We start from the raw sequence: 18,522 nt of genomic DNA, 5'->3' as shown, positions 1-18,522 counted from the left end.
CAAAGGTCCATTTAGCCCTGCAGATTCTATGATGGAGAAAGGAATTTAGCCTTGTGGGTGCTTCTTGGTTTTGAACTGGAAGCAGCTGAAAGGATGGAGGCAACTGTCCCTTATTCTTAGTCAAAGAACATTTGACATATCCCCAAAATGAACAGAGAAGATCTTCTTTAAGCATGAGGCCATCTGTATGCTAAAAACAGTCCATGTGATTTGTTCTCAGTACACCTCTACTATACATCAATGAATCAGTTAAGAGCTGACTTGTTCCAACTGTTCGTGGTTTCTTGTTTGTGGATTCATGCCTTGCCTAAATTGAAATCAGCAGGATCATCTACTCCTAGACATAATCTGGCTGTGTCACTTGCCAACAGCAATTACAGAAACTCATGGGGAACATTGGCTGCAGGTTACCGAAACAGATGTCAGTTGTAGCAACACAGGCATGAGACTGAATTTCAGAGTGCAAGCAGCCTGACATGCCATGAAAATGTTCCAGCAATTCCAGCCACAAATCAGACCAACAGCTAAAAATCACAATTTGCAACCATCGTTCACATTCAGAGCATCTTTTACTTTCATCTGCCTCATGGAATCACATACATACTGCAGAAATGCTTTTTTATTTCCTAGTAAGGCTTTATAACCTTACCAGAGGTATGAAAAATAGAGAGGTGGAGATGTGACAACAAGCAATTAGAAACACAGGCTCATTGCTATTACAGGACAGTCATTCTAGGGATAAGGCTAATAAAATTTAGAGAGTAATTATACTGGCAAACTTATTTTAAAATCTATTTAAGAATTGTTTCTGCAAACTTATGCTATCATCACTCACAAATCTGCCCCCATTCTAATTCATATCTCTGCTCTGCATAGGTGAAAAGAGGAAATAATTTTAAAAATGCTGTATATGCTAATCCAAATAATTAATATGGGCCAGTACATCTCCTATTAAGATCTGGCCTGAGCCTGCCCCACCTAGTTTTCTATTCACAATCTTACTGCCACAAGCAGAGGCCCCTGTCCTTGCAGGATAAAAACCCTAAGGTGGGAGCAGGATCAACACAGAAGAGATTGCAGCACAAGTCAGGGCCAGGATCTACAAATTCTTCAGACATTTCACAAACACAAAGGTCATCGCAGCTCCCAGAGTACATCCTGAAATCTCTCAGAGTATGCCTTGTACCTCAGCAAAAGCCACAGAAGGTAACATGAAGCCTGTTTTCTGTATTATCTAAACATCCTGGGGGACTGCTAGAGCAGCCTGAAGAAACATCCCCCCATGTACTAGCTGTTGTCCCACTACATGTGGACAGCAATCAACCTGAAACTTTTGAAAGGAGTTCAGCACAAACTACATGTTTTTGACTAACAGACAAAAATTCCTATCCTTGATAACATGCAAATTAAGTTAAATGGGGCATTGTCATAAGCATTGCCTAAGAGAATGAAAATAACCTGATGCCAACAAGCAGTGTGACAACTCTAGAAGCCTGCAACTATTTTTATATGTAGCTAGACAAATTATTCACTGAAAACTGTCTTTACCCATTGTCTACAGTGTTCAAAGTAAGCCTAGGAGAGGCCCTATCCTTCCTGCCAGCGAAGGATATCTAGCATGGCAGGGAAAGACTATGAGAGGAAGGTGGAAAAAGAATGAGTGTGATCTTTAAGGAAAGCACACTGACCATGGCAAGGCACACTCAGTCTTATGTGCAAACTCTTAACCAAAGACCAGTGACATACCATAACTCCCTGCTCAAGTAAGTCATTTGGCCTATGCCACCCTTACATCCATGCCCACAGGGAGAGAGACTAAACTTTTTGACAAATTGTCTCCAGGTGCAACTCCAAGAGTTTAGCAAACAGTAGCCATCCTAAACATTTGCCCATGCTTTCCTGCTTTTCTTACTTTATGACTGTGATTTGTCTCCCTGTGCTCCTAGAAGATGTAGGAGATTCTGGAACGGCAGATTCTTTCTGCCTGCTCAGTCTACCTAAGCCAGATCCTGGTATAGTTTCAAGCTTCCCCTAGTGCCTGCTAAAAGCACTTAAAGCCCAAGGTAATGTCAACCACAAATGTATTTTCCTTCACAAACTGTGCTAACCTCGAGGTGAATTAAGACATGAACATTTTTTCAAATTCCGTACCAGTATTATCCCACCTCTAGAGTATGAATAGATTTTATAGGTTTTGAAGTAAATGGGTTGCATTCTGTATATTTTTAGATCTTAAAAAAAGAGTATGTATTTGGAAAGTCTGGCTCTACAAGGACTTTGTTAAAGAAATAAAGGATGCAGCGTTAGAGAGCAAGGGACAATCCTGGCCTCAGGTCTTTCAACTCCTCTGCCTGCTGATCACCACCCCCTTAGCTTGAGAGCTGGCAACAGAAATCCAACAAGTTGAATAAAATAATGAACTATTATATATAAATACATATATACACATCATCAGACTCTATATATATCTATATATGTATATATACACCAAACCATCAGTTTGGTACAATTAAATATACTTTCTGGAAGCTTTGTCATGTCCAAATATTCTCTCATTTCATGTTTTCTCACATGACCACGATAAACCTAAGATAGCTTTAAGACATATAAATAGATTTCTAAAGGCAATATTTAACTTTGTTATAATTTATATCTCTCAAAGTTCAAAATTATACTAACAAGTTGATGAGCATGATCAGTACTTTCCAGTGCCACAGTCTATGTGAAGTTTTGACTGGTCCCAGGACAGGAGTAGAATGGGTGGGAACAGCCGCACACCTGCACTCCCATAGGAGATCCATGGGTCCTCATATGAGAACAAAAATCCTACCAAAAAAAAGTCAATTATGCATTAAGAGAGAAAAAGGGTTTGTAAAGGGAGCTCACATACAGATCAGCTGTTTTGTCTCTGGAACAGGTACATATACAACCATATATGGTACAGTCAGACGACCCTCTGGTGACAGGCTGCTCTTGTTTGTAAGGATTACAGAAACGGAATTCTCCTGGAAGAAGAATTTAAGACTTCTGTTTTCTCAGTTCTTTTGTAACATCCTCACATCAGGCAAGAACCATTATCTTCCCTTTCAGGAAACAGTGACCCAGGTAGGACCCACACTTCAGCAGCTGCGCTGCACGATAACCATTTTCTAAGCTCTATTGATAGTGGGCTGCTGCAGCCAAGTGTGAGTAGATTGGGAAAGCCTCTAATTAAAATGACAGCACACAAAATACCAAGTGAGTCCAGACAAGCACGCACCAGCAGTTTGCTGCACATCCCGCAGACGAGGCTGTAAAAACGCTTCCGACCCTCCCAAGCCGCACCTCAGCCCGGCCCCTGCTGCCACCTGGCGGCCCCGCCGGGCAGGTCCCACGCACCGCCACACTGCCCAAACCACCGCGCTGCCCGTTTCCTAAAAAGCAGCAATATTAAACGAGATGCAGCGTTATTTTCTTTTCGAGTGCTAATAAAAACACTGAGCACTACTCTTCCGGTTATCTTCCGTCACCTTCGAATACCTAGCGTGAAACTCCAAATCCTGGTTTAGTTTTCCACAAACACTGTGAAAGGAGAATATTCTCATGAGTACTAGGGACTTGGTTTCTTGATACTCATAAATAACGTATACCCAGAAACATGCACAAGCACTCAGCTGGCTGCCAAAGGATGGCCTATGGATAAGGTAGTAAAAGGTTTGCTGGCTGCAAAACCTCAGAACCTATTTCCCATTTGTGTGGCTGGAACAGGATGGAGTACTAAACACATCCAGTATATTTCTGCACCCAATCTCAATAATATCTCTACAAAAACACCTAATACCTCCACGTCTTTCTCACTGCCTTTGAGCAGCACATGGCAACATACCATTCTAGATGCAGCAGTCAACATCAGGGTCAGTCCCTCCCCTTCCTCTGTGTTTTGCCGTGCTCTCCCTGTCCTCTCAAAATACGATGGTAGAGGAGGCAGAGAAATGCAAGCAGTCATTTGACTGACAGTATATTGTGACACAGGGCTACAGATATACTGTGTACCTGCATTGTGACATCCTGAGAAAAAAATAATATTTATCTTCCCATCACATGTGCGGTTAAAACTGAAAGTCTATCCGTGTATAAATCTGAAATGAAAAGACCTATGCTAAATTTTGAAATATTGCCACTTGGTCTGAAATTCATCTGACTCCATATTCATGTATTCACTCCATACTCACTCATTCTGTATAAACCTTCATATTCAGGCTATCCACTTCTTTCTGTAGGAGATGCTTAAGATTAGCTAGAATTCAACCACTCAGAACAGATGTCTTATTCCCCCCATCATTCAGCACTGGTGATGGTCCTGCAGATGATGTGAATCAGTCCTCCCATATTTTAATCAGACTGCCTAACAGGGCAGACAAGAGTCAGCATAACGAGCGAATATCCAAATCCCTTGTCATACCCTCTTGGTCCTTAACAGCTACCACAGTACCCTGTGCAAAAAGACCTCAAAAACAATTCTTCACTGATAACACTTCCATGAAGCACTGGACCAGAGAGGGGTTCCCTGCAGAGGGGAAAAAAAAGGCTCCTCATCACACAGCACTTGCGTAGAGGGACAACTTTTGTCTTAAGCCTGCAAAGGACCTCATGCTTTGTACCCTTTATTTCTACCTTTAGAAGCATCTTCACGTCACCAAAGACACAGATGAGTCAAGTGGACTACCTGTTATACACATTTCAGCCCAGTCATATTCCTGGAAGGGCTGGAAAGGCTCACTCATTCAGCTCAGGGGAGGAGTGGATTAGGAAAGGGGAGAGAGATAAGAAAGGACAGAAATGGTAAACATCAAAACTGTGCACTCTGAAAGGAACAGGCTTTAACAGCAGATGAGAGCATCGTCAGAAAAATCTCTCAATATCCCTACATACATCAAGAATGTCCCACACTGCAGGGGCACAGCCAAGCAGCGATTCATGCACCACACCTACAAGGCAGCTGACACTCACATCAGTAACAAGGGAAAGATCTGATCTAAAGGGAATGTAGCAGGCACCTCCACCTGCTTATTCTGGCAGAGGTACTTGCAGAGAAATATCCTGGCACTTCAGGCACACACAGGAAAATGATCAGCATCAGCTCCCTCTACGTGGCAAAATGAAGTAGTAACGATTGCACTGAACCCACAGTGAATCCCTACTCTGAAGAACTAAAGAGTTCATCAGCAAAAAGGTAACAGGGTGCTGGTGCAATAAATACTTAAGTCACACACCTCTCCATTCATCACCTTTATTGCTTACTCTGTAGCGAATGGCTCTTACATTCAGAGCTAGCTGGTACTGAGTAACTGTTTTGGTGTACAGACTACCAGGACCCATGTAGGAAGCACCAACACAGCAAGAACAGAAATGGAAAGCAAAAGCATAGGGTGCTTACCTGTTACTGCATAAAGCTTCACAAACTGACTCAAAACCTTGCCTATGAAAATGTAGATGATTCTAAATATTAGCTAGATATTCATTTGTGTCTCTGTTGACATACTCCTGGCATCATAGAATCTGATGTTTTCTATTGCACTGGAAAATGGTTTTATGCAACAAGATTGTTGAATAAAACATAAACCCACAGGAATGTCACATGCCATTACTTTCCACCTGATAGAAACATGGTGAGATCCAAGCAAGGAAGTTTTGGAGAAAGCTGTGACAAATACAGGAATGCAATGCACATGTGAAACTATCTTCAGTCATTGTGAGAAGTAAGCAAAGCTGCCAAGTGGATTTGGTCCCCTCAGGCTTATGTCCCGAAGACAAATTAAGCTACCAGAAATTCAGTATGCTTTCATCACAGGAAAACAGAAGGCTATTGACCCCATGACATTAAGTGGAATACTAGGGGTAACAACCACTATCTTCACATTTCAGAGTTCTGAAAAAAAAAAAAAAAAATCTTTCCTGCATGTTTCTTCCTTCTCCCCATACAGTTATTACTTTCTTATAGGTCTCAGCTGCTATGTTATTTTGCATCCTTATTCTTGATTGCACACCTGTTACACAGTAGAGTTGTGGTGGGTTGACCCCAGCTGGACACCAGGTGCTGACCAAGCTGCTCTATCACTCCCCTCCGCAGCAGGACAGCACGAGAGAAAATAAGATGGACACAAATCCCTCACAGATCAAGATAAAGGCAGTTTGATAAAGAAAAGGCTGCACATGGAAGCAAAGTAAACCACAAGATCTATTCTCTACTTCCCATCAGCAGGCAATGTTCAGCCACTTCCTGGGAAGTGGGGCTTCAGTACAGATAGCAGTTGCTATGGAAGACAAACATCGTAAAAATGCATGCCCCTCCCTCCCCCTTTCTCTTAACTTTTATATCTGAGCAGATGTCATATATTATGGAATATCCCTTTGGTCAGTTTGGGTCAGCTGTCCTGGCTGTGTCCCCTCCCCAGATCTTGCCCACCCTCAGCTTCCTGGCCATGGCTATTGTACACTGATGCTGGGGAGTGCTGCTCAGCAGTAGCCAGAACAGTGAGGTGTTAACCACACCTTTCTAGCTACCGATGCAAAGCACAGCACTGTGAGGGCTGCTCTGGGGAAGATTAACTCCACCTCGGCCAGACTCAATATAGGAATTTAATTCACCAAGGTGAATTTAAAGTCTTTTCACTTGTCTCTCAACCTCTACATTTAATGCCTTGGCAAATATCTTTACTGCAACCTTTTTGTTTCCTTCTCAGAGTCTTTCCTGCATGTCAACATCCATTTTAGTAATTTTCCTTCATAGGTCCCAGCTTTGGGCAGGACCCTTTGTTCTTCCAACTAAAAAGGAGTGAATCTGAAGGAACATCTACCTTGTTAAAAGACTGGATTCAGCTGAAGTTGAGGTGGCCCTCCTCAGGTAAAATTCAGTGTAGCTTGGTTACTATTGCAGTACACCTAGTTTAAATTCAGAGTCACTTCAACACAGGTTTAAAAAAAAAAGCACAAAAGCCACCTGATCATAGCAGATATATAAAAATTAGATCACCATCTAGAGAGTAAATGAATTAATACTTAACAGAAAGGGCCATTAAGAAAGTAAAAGGAAAAAATTATCACAGAAAGACTGTTTCCAGAAGCAAGAGAAAGATATTGGGATTTTAAATACTATAACTGTCAGATTTTAGGAAATCTCCAGTCATGCTACTCAATGAAAACTAGTAAGTAATTAAGATTTTTTTTTTAATTAGCAAAATCTTAATTAGTAATTGTTAGCAACAACATTCAGTGCATATAGAGCATTTTCCATCTGCTTCTAATTAGAAAGGAAAATCTGAAGAATGACTTGGAAAAATCATACCCTAGGCATTAGCATACTAACAAGGGGAGTCAGAATTGAATATGCTCACAAAAGACAGGCAATTTGCCTGTCTAATAGAAGTACTTGATAACATTGACAAGTTTTCTAAAAAGGCAACAGACAAGCTGTTCAGAATTTAGAGGCAGCAGGACAAAGGGCAAGTTCTACTGAGTGCAGAGCAGTACATCACATATTCTGTGACCTCCTGGAGAATATGCAATATAGAGGATCCTATTAAGCGAATTTTAAGAGTTTTTCTGTAGTGATGAAAAAAAAAAAGTGTTTTCAAGTTGTGGAAACCAACAGAACTTGTGTGAAAGATCTCAAGTTTCCCACAACAACTTCACAAGCAGAGTGATGAGCAAAGCCAATGGACTATGGCAGGATAAGAAATATATGGTAGAGTCATATCTACAGAGTATATCTAAAAATGGAGTCAGATATGGGAAGCCTGAAAGCTGAATGATGCCTTTCTGCCAAGAAAAACAGGGATAACACAAACTGGCAATTCTTGCTGTACCATCCATTTGGGCATGCTCCATTCCAACCATGTCAAGGTAGCAGGTAGCAAATGTACACTAGAGTAAAAATCCTCAGAAACAACTGACCATCTCGAGATCAAGGTAGCTAGTAAAGATTTTAGCAAGGTAGAGCCCATTGTTGCTACCTTCAGGAGCACTGTAAAGCAGTGTCTCTTAGAAGCTGGCAACACTAAGGATGCAAAGAAAGTGAACAGACAGTCCTAGCAGGATAATAGGGAGCTGTTGGAGAGAGAAGGGCAACTGGATACCTGACCATGCAAAATAATTATGTAATCTCTTAGATGAAGCTTACATATCAGAGAATAAGAGTTCACTAAGGGAAGGAAAAAATCTCCCCTACTATTCAGGGGAGGGGTGTGATATCAGGCCTATCGGTACCTAGGTGTGTAGCAATAACAAAGAAATGTGTTAACTAGTCTTAATTAATTACACAGGATCTGAAAATAACTTCCATTGCAAATGTACTCTGAAACAATGAGAGCATCAGAGGCTCAGAGCCTGACTCAGGAAATGGTGTAAGAGAAAATATTCTTTAGGACCTGGCAAAATTTCTGAGATAAAGAATTTATCAGAAGAACATGCATGAGCTAAAATCAAATTGCTTATATTAGAAAGTTAAATTCAAATGAAAGGCAGATTTTGAAACAAACGGTATTTTTAATTGTTGCATGCTAAGCCCAAGACTTCAGCAAGATATATTTTTCCTCACAAGCTTGCAAACACATATTTCATGCCCTTAGCAAAGTATTTCTCAATATTTTGAAATCTTGCTGGACAGGTTATCAGAAAATATATCGTTGTACTCATGTATGACCCCAGATTTCTTTTTTTTTTTGGAAACATACACTCCCCTTTATTAGCTTCTCTTCCTTTACCCATCAATCATGATGTTTTTCCACAATCAGTTATGCTCCTGCCCAGTAAACAGATTTATCCTGCTCTTCTAATGTGGTAAGGCCTCAGTGAAGCCTACAGTATGTGCATACACATATATTCAGAATTATGTTACTTGCTCACCCCCCCGCTACAGTTTTCCCACTACTTTCTGAAGCACCACCCTTTTAGACTGCTAGCCCTTTCCCCGCCACCAAGACCTATCAAACCACAGCTTGCTATGACTATGAAATTACTTGACTGCTTTTAAAGCAAAAAGAGATAGAATCACAGAATCAGAGAACCACACAATCGTTAGGGTTGGAAGGGACCTCTGGAGATCATCCAGATCTCACCTTCACCCATCAAGGCAGGGTCAGCTAGAGCAAGTGACACAGGAATGAGTCCAGGTGGGTTTTGAATGTCTCCAGACAGGGAGAGTCCATGACCTCCATGGGCAGCCTGTTCCAGTGCTCTGACACCCTCAGTGTAAAGTTCTTCCTCATGTTGAGGTGGAACTTTTGTTAGTTTAGGGCCATCACGCCTCATCCGGCTACTTGGCACTGCCAAAAAAAGTCTGGCATCATCCTCTTGGCATCCACCTTTGAGATATTTACATGCATTAATGAGATCCCCTTTCAGTCTTCTTTTCTCTAGACTAAAAAGGCCCAGCTCCCACAGCTTTTCGTCATAAGAGAGATGCTCCTAACCCCTAGTCATCTTTGTGGCCCTTTGCTGGACCCTCTCCAATAGTTCTTTCTCTCTCTTGTACTGAGCCCAGAACTGGCCACAGGTGTGGCCTCACTAGGGTCGAGGGGCAGGATCACCTCCCTCAACCTGCTGGCTACACTCTTCCCAGTGCACCCCAGGATACCATTGGCCCTCCTGGCCACAAGGGCACACTGCCAGCTCATGGTCAATTTGTCATCCACCAAAAAGCTGATGCTTTACCTATTTTTTTCAGTAACTACAAACAGCCTTTTTGTTACTGCTTCATGTAAACATTTAAGTTAGAGGAAGGGAGAACTTTTTCCATTAGAATCTTAGTGCCACCTACTAAGAGGTGGCAAGAGAAGGGCTTATGCACTGCTCCAGCTTGTGTTGCCAAAATATGTTCTGTCACCTGTGCAAGAGGCAAATCCCCACACAGAGTCAAGGTGTTAATTTACAAATCTGCTTAGAAAGGGGCGCTGGGTGGCAAATCCACAAAGCTAGCACACAACTATCAAAACTTTTCACTATTTATACATTTTAGCAAACACAGGAATTAGTGTCCAATGGCTACAAGTTACATAGTTCTCTTATTAGTATTCTATCTTCTGTTGGTTAATGACTCTCTCGCTTCTCATCCTGATTAGTCTGCATGCTCGGTCGTTCTCTTGAGTCGGTGGGTCTCTTGGGTAAGTGGTCCATGAGTTAGTGGTCACGATTTCCCCGTCCCAGAATTATCTTTTACCCAGTGGGAGCTGATTCAGCACAGTTGCTGAGTTGGCTTTATGAGTTTCTTCCTTATCTTGGGAGTTTTGCCAAATGTTCTTGTGGCCTGTAAATTTTGCATCTTTGTGTCCACTCTCAGTAGTTCATCCTTCTTCCCAAGCTTTGTTAACCTCCCCCTAGGTTTGAGATCATTGAAACATGTCAAGCCCTAAACCTTAACAAGGCAATTCTACCAACAAGTAATTTGTCTTTCTAACACGTGGACATCACTTAGAGCTTGTTGGCTGCTCTCTGTTTCACGGATTAAATCTCCTTTCTTGTTGTTTAGGCTTGAAAGTATATAAAAATCAAAGAACATCCTTTCTTAAGAAAATTTTACATATTCCACATTTTACAACAACTGGAGTGGGAAGCACGCCAGTGTTTTGGCAAAGCCCCCAGCAGCTCCCGACCCCACGGGTGCTGGCGGACCGGCACTCTCTCACCCCCACCCCGCACCAGCCACAGCGCCCGGAAATGGAAATGGGAAAACAAACCCTTTTCCCGTCTTCGCCAGGCGCTTCCGGGTCGCGCTGGGCTCCGCTGGAGGCGGCGGGGCGGGAGCTGCGGGGCGGGCGGTGCTCTCCGTCCTCCTCCTGCTCACCATCCTGCTCCTCCTCGTCCTCCCCGTGCTGGTGCCGCTCGTGGCCGCCGCGGGCTCCCCGGGGGTGAGCGGGGCGGGCGGGGCCCGCGGGCCGTGGGGAGGGGAGGCCGTGGGCCCCGGGGCTGCGCCGGCGGCGGTCCGGCAGTGGGTTTCTTTCTCCAACAGCGTGGGTTTACCAACACCCCCTGAGAAAGTGCCCTCAGCCGAAAATCCGCGGTCGTTCTGGTGCGGTCCGCGGGTCGCTGCTGTCGAAGAGCATCCCCATGTTTCCAGCGAAAAATCGCTGGAGGTTTATGAGGCTGCCTTTAAAGCCGCGGGGTCTCTTCCTGCTGGCCTGCTTTTCTGTCCTCCTCGGGGATGTATGTGAGCTCCTTTTGGTGTCTGTGTAATAGCGTTTCCTCTGCAAAGGTGAGTTTGATTCCACTGCCCGTGGAGAGGAAGCAGCACACGGCGTTTCTTTCTGCTTTTAGTGGGACAAACAGATGTCACCCTGTGAAACACAAATGTTATTTTAATTCATATTTGTGCTCTAAAACCAGACTCTCGTTTTGGGTCAGCTAAGAGTAGTGTGCACTACAGGTGGTTTGGCACTTAGTTGGCCTTGGGCTTCTGGCAGCTGTGTTGTTTTTTGGCTAATGCCAAGCACATTCAGGCCTGGGAAGAGAAGAAGAATACATCACAAACTGGCTCAAGAGCCCCAGTCTTTCTGGTAATTACCTGACTCTGTTAAACTCTCATGGTAAAATGAGTTTCACTTAAATGCAAGAGATGCTTGTATACATCTAGTGAGCATGCTTCTTTTCTGGATATTCATCTTAGAAGTTGATACCATTGCGCACAAAGTAAAGCTTTCTAAACTTCTGTTTAAAGTTATGTTGAAAAAAGGTTTACAGTTCACAGGGAAAGATAATATGAGGTCACATTTCAAATATCTAATGCTTTAACTTTTTTTTGCAGATTAATAAACGTACTGAAGCATTTTATGGAGCTAGAATGGCAGTGAAAGGAATTTTAATTATTTACTTCCAATTAGGTATTTTAAATAGAGAAACATGGGGTTATTTTGGGCCTTGTTTTTGAAATTTTAGGCCTTCAGTTGGTCATAAGAAACAGGAGTTAATCTCAGCGTTTGAATATTTCCTCTTTTCTAACAGTAATACTTGACTAAAATGTTGAAGTTCAAAATGGCTTATTCATATTTTGGTTTAGCTTTTTCCTATAAGTTACTTTAAATTAGACTCTGAATTTTAATAAATATTTTGACTGGAATCTTTCATTTGGATTCTGTAGCTTTGCTTTTGATTGTCCAGCTTGAACTAGGACTGCAAGAATGTGTTATGCTTATGCAAGTGATCGGCATGAAAGGTTATTTTTTATCTCCACTGTTATCTAAGAGTTTTACAACTATTCATAGGGTGCTTATTTTTAAAACTTTGACATTTTCTCCAGGTTTAAGTTTGTTTTATAATACAAGTTCCTCACTGCCACAATGAGGCTAGTAATTCTTGAAGATTATGATCAGGCTAGTGAATGGGCAGCAAAATACATCTGTAATCGTATTATCCAGTTCAAGCCAAGTCAAGGAAGATATTTCACGCTTGGTCTACCAACAGGCAAGTTTTATTCAAAGTCTGTGTAAATAAGTAAACCTAGAACAATGTTTGTATCATTGCTAGTAGATACAGTATTTAAAAGAACATAAGTATTTTTTTTGGTAATACTCCAGCATAATTTTTTTAAAATATGGATTTGCTTTGTGTGAAAAGTTATAATGTTTGAGAAGCTGAGAAACAGTAAATGAGAAATAGCAGATTGCTTTTATGTTTAAAAGTATTGTAGCAAAATTTGACTATGAAGAGATGTAAATACACTGAAAATGTTGTGCAGATACATAGAATAGTAGAAAAATTTTATTTAACAGGTAGTACGCCTTTGGGATGCTACAAAAAGCTGATAGAATATCACAAAAATGGAGATCTCTCTTTCAAATATGTAAAGACTTTCAACATGGATGAGTATGTAGGTAAGATGCGCTATTATTTGAGAACACACTATACTGTTATTTTTTCCCCCTTATAAAAACTATTAAATACTTTGTCAAAGAACGAGATCAGTCTAGTATGTTTGTACTCTTATGTTAAATTTCTGTCCATGGGGTCATCTTAAGCATTTTTCTCTATTATTTATCTACAGAAATGCAAAAATAAACAGTGCAGAAAGGACATTGTAATGTAATATTGTGACTGCATGTCTGTTGAAGACTTAATACTCTTTGTGATAAGACATACGTGAAGTGAATGCAAACCAATTACCTTGTGCATGCCAACAGGAAAACTTTCTTCTCAATGTTATTTCAAAACTTTCTTTATTTGACTCAGTTAGGTTTGCCTTGCATGCCCTACATCAGTTACAAATAAACTAGAATTAAGGCTGTTTGGTTAAATCTTGTCTTATGTTAATTTCACTCTAAATGATTTCAGGGCTCCCCAGAAATCATCCAGAGAGTTATCATTCCTATATGTGGAATAACTTCTTTAAGCATATTGACATAGATCCAAATAATGCTCATATCCTTGATGGGAACGCTCCAGACTTACAGGCAGAATGTGATGCATTTGAAAAGAAAATTGAAGAAGCGGGAGGGATTGATCTGTTTGTTGGAGGTATGAGGAAATGCTTTATGGTTAGTTTCTATTCAAGCACGTACACTGATTCTTTAATCATTATTTTCATGACTTGGCTAAACCTAGACTTTTCAGTTATGGTGCAGGAAAGTTCTGTGACTAACAAAGAATCAGTATGAATACCAAAACAGAATGGTTGGTGTCCAAGTTTCTAATGACTTAATTAAATTAAGTTTAGAATGTTTTTTATTGAAAATGGGGAAAGGAAAGAATGAGTCCTAAAAATTGTTTATTCGTTTAAGATGTTTGAGGATATTTGTTGACTCTCAGGTCTGGAATGATTTACTTTTTTTAACTTTGAAAAGGCATTGGTCCAGATGGCCACATTGCATTCAATGAACCCGGATCAAGTTTGTCTTCAAGAACAAGATTAAAGACTTTAGCAATGGACACCATTTTGGCAAATGCTAAATACTTTGATGGAGACTTATCTAAAGTACCAACTATGGCGCTAACAGTTGGTGTGGGTACAGTGATGGATGCTAGAGAAGTAAGAACTCGTTTAGTTCTAGTTGCATGTGTGTTTTCAAGACTAGTTGGTATTGATACTGGGATTGAAAGAGACCTTTGTTTTGCAGGTGATGATTCTTATAACAGGTGCACATAAGGCTTTTGCATTGTACAAAGCAATCGAAGAAGGAGTCAATCATATGTGGACAGTTTCTGCTTTCCAGCAACACCCTCGCACTATCTTTGTGTGTGATGAAGATGCTACTTTAGAACTAAGAGTTAAAACTGTGAAGTACTTTAAAGGTGAGCACTGAATCGAAGGTTACATGTGTTCAAAAAATGCAAACCCAGCAGATTTAAAATTACATTGATTTAAGTCTGAGCCTTCAACACTTTACAGTACCTAATGTATAATGTTATATATTCAAAATACTAACTGTTAACTTATTTCTTGTGTATGGAAAATTGCTAGGAGGCATAACTTGTGCTGCTTATATTCCTGACAAATCTACTTGGGAGAAACATTTCCTTTGCTTCTAGTTTGAAACAATAATTTAGTAATCTTCCACTTCAAACAGCAGCAGTGTTCCAGAATACAGGTCATAACTATAATGGAAAGTTTCACTTAAAAAAACTCAATACATTTATTAATCCTGATATATTTTCATGCTGCCTTTGCTATGTGCTGTAACATGCTGTCTAGTAAACTGGAAATGTATGATACAGACTTTGAAGCCACACGAGGACATTTTTCATTCAGTGCAATTAGCATAACAATCTATACTGACTTTGAACACATTGCACACTTGTACTGTGCTTTTCATATTTGTAGTAGGTATATTGGGGCAAAATTGAAGTCAGGATATTTGATAGTCATTGAGACTTCCTAATTTGAATTGTTTCATTGAGACTGTAGAAGCTAAGAAAAGTAGTTTTCTCCTGACTGTATTAGCACAGCACATGGAATTGTATGAAATGGTTGTCTTTCTCACTAGCATGGGTAGTAGCTGAGGTATCAGAGATCAAGACTGTAATTTATTAAATTCTTTTTTAAAGCATTATATCAGCAGTGCTCATATATGTATTAGACTGCAATTCGGACATTACTGTGATTTTTATCCTCATATCACTTGTGGCCAATTTGTTAATTTTTGATTTTTTCAGTATGCTGTCCTCTGCTATGTATTTGCAGGGTAGGGGGAGGGTTAGTCTTTAGCTGTGTCACACTGCTAGATACTGTTGTTTTCAAAGATAAGCTTCTTTAACTGCTTGGATAAATTTTAAACATTATCCTGTATTTCATATAAACAGAGGCTATGCTTGGGAAAGATAAACATAATGTAGAATTACTAGGTATGAATGACACTTAACATTGCTTTAAAAACATCAAGGGCTACAATTTACGAATGTGTGCTGTTGTGTCACACTGTATTGAATAACCCTGCAATATACAGCAATAGAATGCTTAAAAAGACTGTTTACTGTAAACTTGCTTAATTTTACCTACTCTCAAATCAGTGAGATTTTCCCTTTTAAAGATGAAGGAGAGATCAGTGCGGGTCAAATTTGGAATTATTTCTGAATCTTGATCTTTAGGTTAGATTTCTTAAGGAAGCTAGGTAGTTCTTAATACTGCTATTTACGGTGGTGATTTACTGGGATTTTTCACTACTTAAAAATTCTCAAGGTACTATATGAAACTGCAATTTTATTTTTTTTTTATAATCAAGTACCATGCTGGCTGGTAAATAGAATAACTTACTCCACTTTTTTCTAACTTTCTGAAACCTATTATAGGCTAAAAGTATGAAGTGTACTTAAATGTTCTTATGGTGAAAGGGAAAATAACTTTCTTGAAGAATGAAACAAAATGAATTTTGAATTTACTAATTTTTCTGCAGATAAGTTAGTTTAGGATAGTTTTTTGCGTACTTGTGCATGCTCCTTTTAAAACTGTATGCAGAAATCTGTTTATCCAAAACATACTTGAATATACAGTGGGATGCATACCTTAAAAAAACACTTTTGTTTCTTACTGATTTTCCCGTAACAATTTCACTAACAGGATTTAAATGTTCTTCATTAAGTATGGCAGAGGCAATACTTAGTAAGCATTTTTCATGCGTCTAGGAAGTGAGTAATTATCTCCTTTTCATTTCCCCTTTTTAGAAGAGAAAAACACTGGTAGGAAGCTCAAAACATGTTTCTAGTTTGAGCAGTGTGTGCAGCTGTTACTCTTTCAGTACAAATGACTTTATATCAAATGTATACTTAATTTTTCTCACTGTTAAACTGAAAAATATTATTCTTGATCTAATATCTGCATTTTATATTAAATGATGACACAATGATTAGTAATAGATGCTGCATGAAATGCCTTTTGTTGTGGTCACTACAGTAACGACCTTAAAATTGTATAGTTATTGCATGTTGCTGCAGTGACACTAAGGTTGCCACCAGGTGCATCATCTAGCAAAGGTATTTATGTACTACTTGCATATTTATTTAATGGTATTTAAGAAAATAAATACCATGTAATGTTGCATATTTTAATTTTAGAAGTTAGTCTTTAGTTTGGTGCTAAAATGGACTTTTACTTTGCAGACTGTGAATGTTAATCAATTACTGTTATTAGTCCTTAAGGTGAAATGAAGTTTAAAAACCTGCCAGTGACCTAGTGTCATACCTAGGTAGATATAGGTAACATTTTTACTAAGTAATAACAAAGTAAAGACGGAAGCATCTTTTTTTGTTAAATGCTGTTCAGCATTTTCCAGAATTGAAGTAGAGTAGGAAAAAAATAACACCCCCAGTCATAGCTATGGATGACTTGTATGAGGAAAAAAAAAAAGCCCAGTTAGAACAGTTTGAATTTCAGTTGAACTACTGAAATTCTGAATCTGCATTAACAGTCTGGATAGTTTTAGTTTGCTTTTGCCTGTCTAGGACCAGACAGTGATACCACAATGCTAGAACATTGCAATTGAAGAATTCAAGCTGTAAAAGTATCACTATGTGTATATCTGATTTTTATGACAAATTATGGTGTGAGGGAATTATGTTGCTGTTATGCAGTTTTTAATACAGAACAAAAGATGTATTCAATGAATTTGGAAGCATTCCAGATCTGCTTTTTTGGGTCTGTTATCAGAGAAATGTCTGATCCCTGCTCAGTTTATACTGCAGATGTCATTAGTGTGCAAGTGATACAGGAATATATATATATATGCTGTCTCTGATTTTAAATTGCTTTAAATAGACATTATTATTGTTCTCTTCAGTGAACTACTTAAAATGTATGCTTTGAAGCAAACTCCAAATAAAAATGTGGATAGAAGGACGTTGAAAAATTATAAGTAACGTAAAGCTGGCATTGTTGCTTTCCCCCCAAGGTTTAATGCATGTGCACAATAAGCTTGTGGACCCACTGTACAGTATGAAAGAAAACTGAAAGAAGAATTGAAGAGGAACTCCATGTGGGTCAACAGCAACCGTTTTAGGTAGCAGATGAGTTCACTGCTATGCAATATGCTGAAAACCGTTTAAAATGGGGAATCCTAGGTACTGTATTTTTTAAAAGGTCCAATATCTGTACATTCACATTCCATCTGTTTGCTGTGTTGTGCATTTTGCTTTAACATTTGGAGCTCTGCTGTTGGGTGGTACATCACTAAATGGAACAGAATAAACCTGTGAGAGACTGCATGTTATGTAGAGAGGGGAAAAGCAGAGCACTTACTCTAGCACAGCAGTGTAATGCATCTGCCTTGTGTTAAAGATGATACTTTATTTCCTGGAATTTGTAATTTTTGGCTTGATTAGTGTAACTACATTTTGCATTTGTGTCTCTAGGCAGAATGGTTTTGGCTTTTGTCAATACTATGGACTTGTAATAGTTGTACAATTTCTACTATGAAACATTCTGTTTACATGTATCTAATATACACTGAGCTTTTGCACTTGGTTGCCTTAAATTTATCTTAAACAGTTTTTGGGCATCTCAAGACCTGCTGTATAGTTCAGACAAATGAAAATACAAGAACAGTGCCTAAAAATGCACCAAATTCTTGCAAGTTATAACTTACTCCACAGATAAAAATATTAAACTTCTGCCATCGCACTTTTTCCTCTCATGTATTTCAAGTTACTTTAGGATTTTTATATTTTTGGTAATCAAGCTTTATACATACGGAAAAATCTAAATGTTCCTTTCTGGAGGTACCTGTTCAATTATATAATTGATGTTACTATTAAATGCCTGAAAAGATGTTAAGTTACAGGAACATAATGTCTGCAAATTTAATGGTCATTTAAAGCCAACTGTTAATCACTTTCTCATTGTATCATTATAAACATTGAGCTGTTACAAGGAATGTTATTTCCTACTTTGAATATAAGTAAAACTTAAATATAAATCCCTAATTTCAAAATTGTTTCATTTCTAATATAAATTGTCATGCATTAATACTTCAGGGCTTCAGGGAGTGATTAGGCACCAAAGGAGGAAGATGAGAGTTCATTGATTTAGACTTTTTGGGGGGGAGCAGTGGGATCATGTCCCTGTGTAAA

At 39.4% G+C, this 18,522-nt stretch overlaps 1 protein-coding gene across 1 annotated transcript; it reads left to right on the top strand.

Annotated features, from left to right (window-relative positions):
- Positions 1 to 10,730: 10,730 nt before the first annotated feature.
- Positions 10,731 to 18,373, top strand: GNPDA2 (glucosamine-6-phosphate deaminase 2). Its single transcript, XM_032685143.1, has 7 exons — positions 10,731 to 10,883; positions 12,269 to 12,432; positions 12,741 to 12,842; positions 13,300 to 13,482; positions 13,809 to 13,993; positions 14,082 to 14,256; positions 17,346 to 18,373. The coding sequence occupies exons 2-7, from the start codon at positions 12,309 to 12,311 to the stop codon at positions 17,402 to 17,404; spliced, it is 828 nt and encodes a 275-aa protein (XP_032541034.1). The 5' UTR covers positions 10,731 to 10,883; positions 12,269 to 12,308; the 3' UTR covers positions 17,405 to 18,373.
- The last annotated feature ends 149 nt before the right edge of the window (positions 18,374 to 18,522 follow it).

This window comes from Chiroxiphia lanceolata, chromosome 4, assembly GCF_009829145.1.
Source record: "Chiroxiphia lanceolata isolate bChiLan1 chromosome 4, bChiLan1.pri, whole genome shotgun sequence".
NCBI lineage: Eukaryota > Metazoa > Chordata > Aves > Passeriformes > Pipridae > Chiroxiphia > Chiroxiphia lanceolata.
The sequence above is the reverse complement of the archived record's forward strand: the minus strand, read 5'-3'. Positions and strand labels throughout refer to the sequence as shown.

Bases quoted from the DNA above. Each gene is read 5' to 3' on its own strand.
- GNPDA2 (XM_032685143.1), top strand. From the start codon at position 12,309: ATGAGGCTAGTAATTCTTGAAGATTATGATCAGGCTAGTGAATGGGCA. The intron at 12,433-12,740 runs GCAAGTTTTATT...TTTATTTAACAG, and splicing joins CACGCTTGGTCTACCAACAG to GTAGTACGCCTTTGGGATGC. The intron at 12,843-13,299 runs GTAAGATGCGCT...AAATGATTTCAG, and splicing joins CAACATGGATGAGTATGTAG to GGCTCCCCAGAAATCATCCA.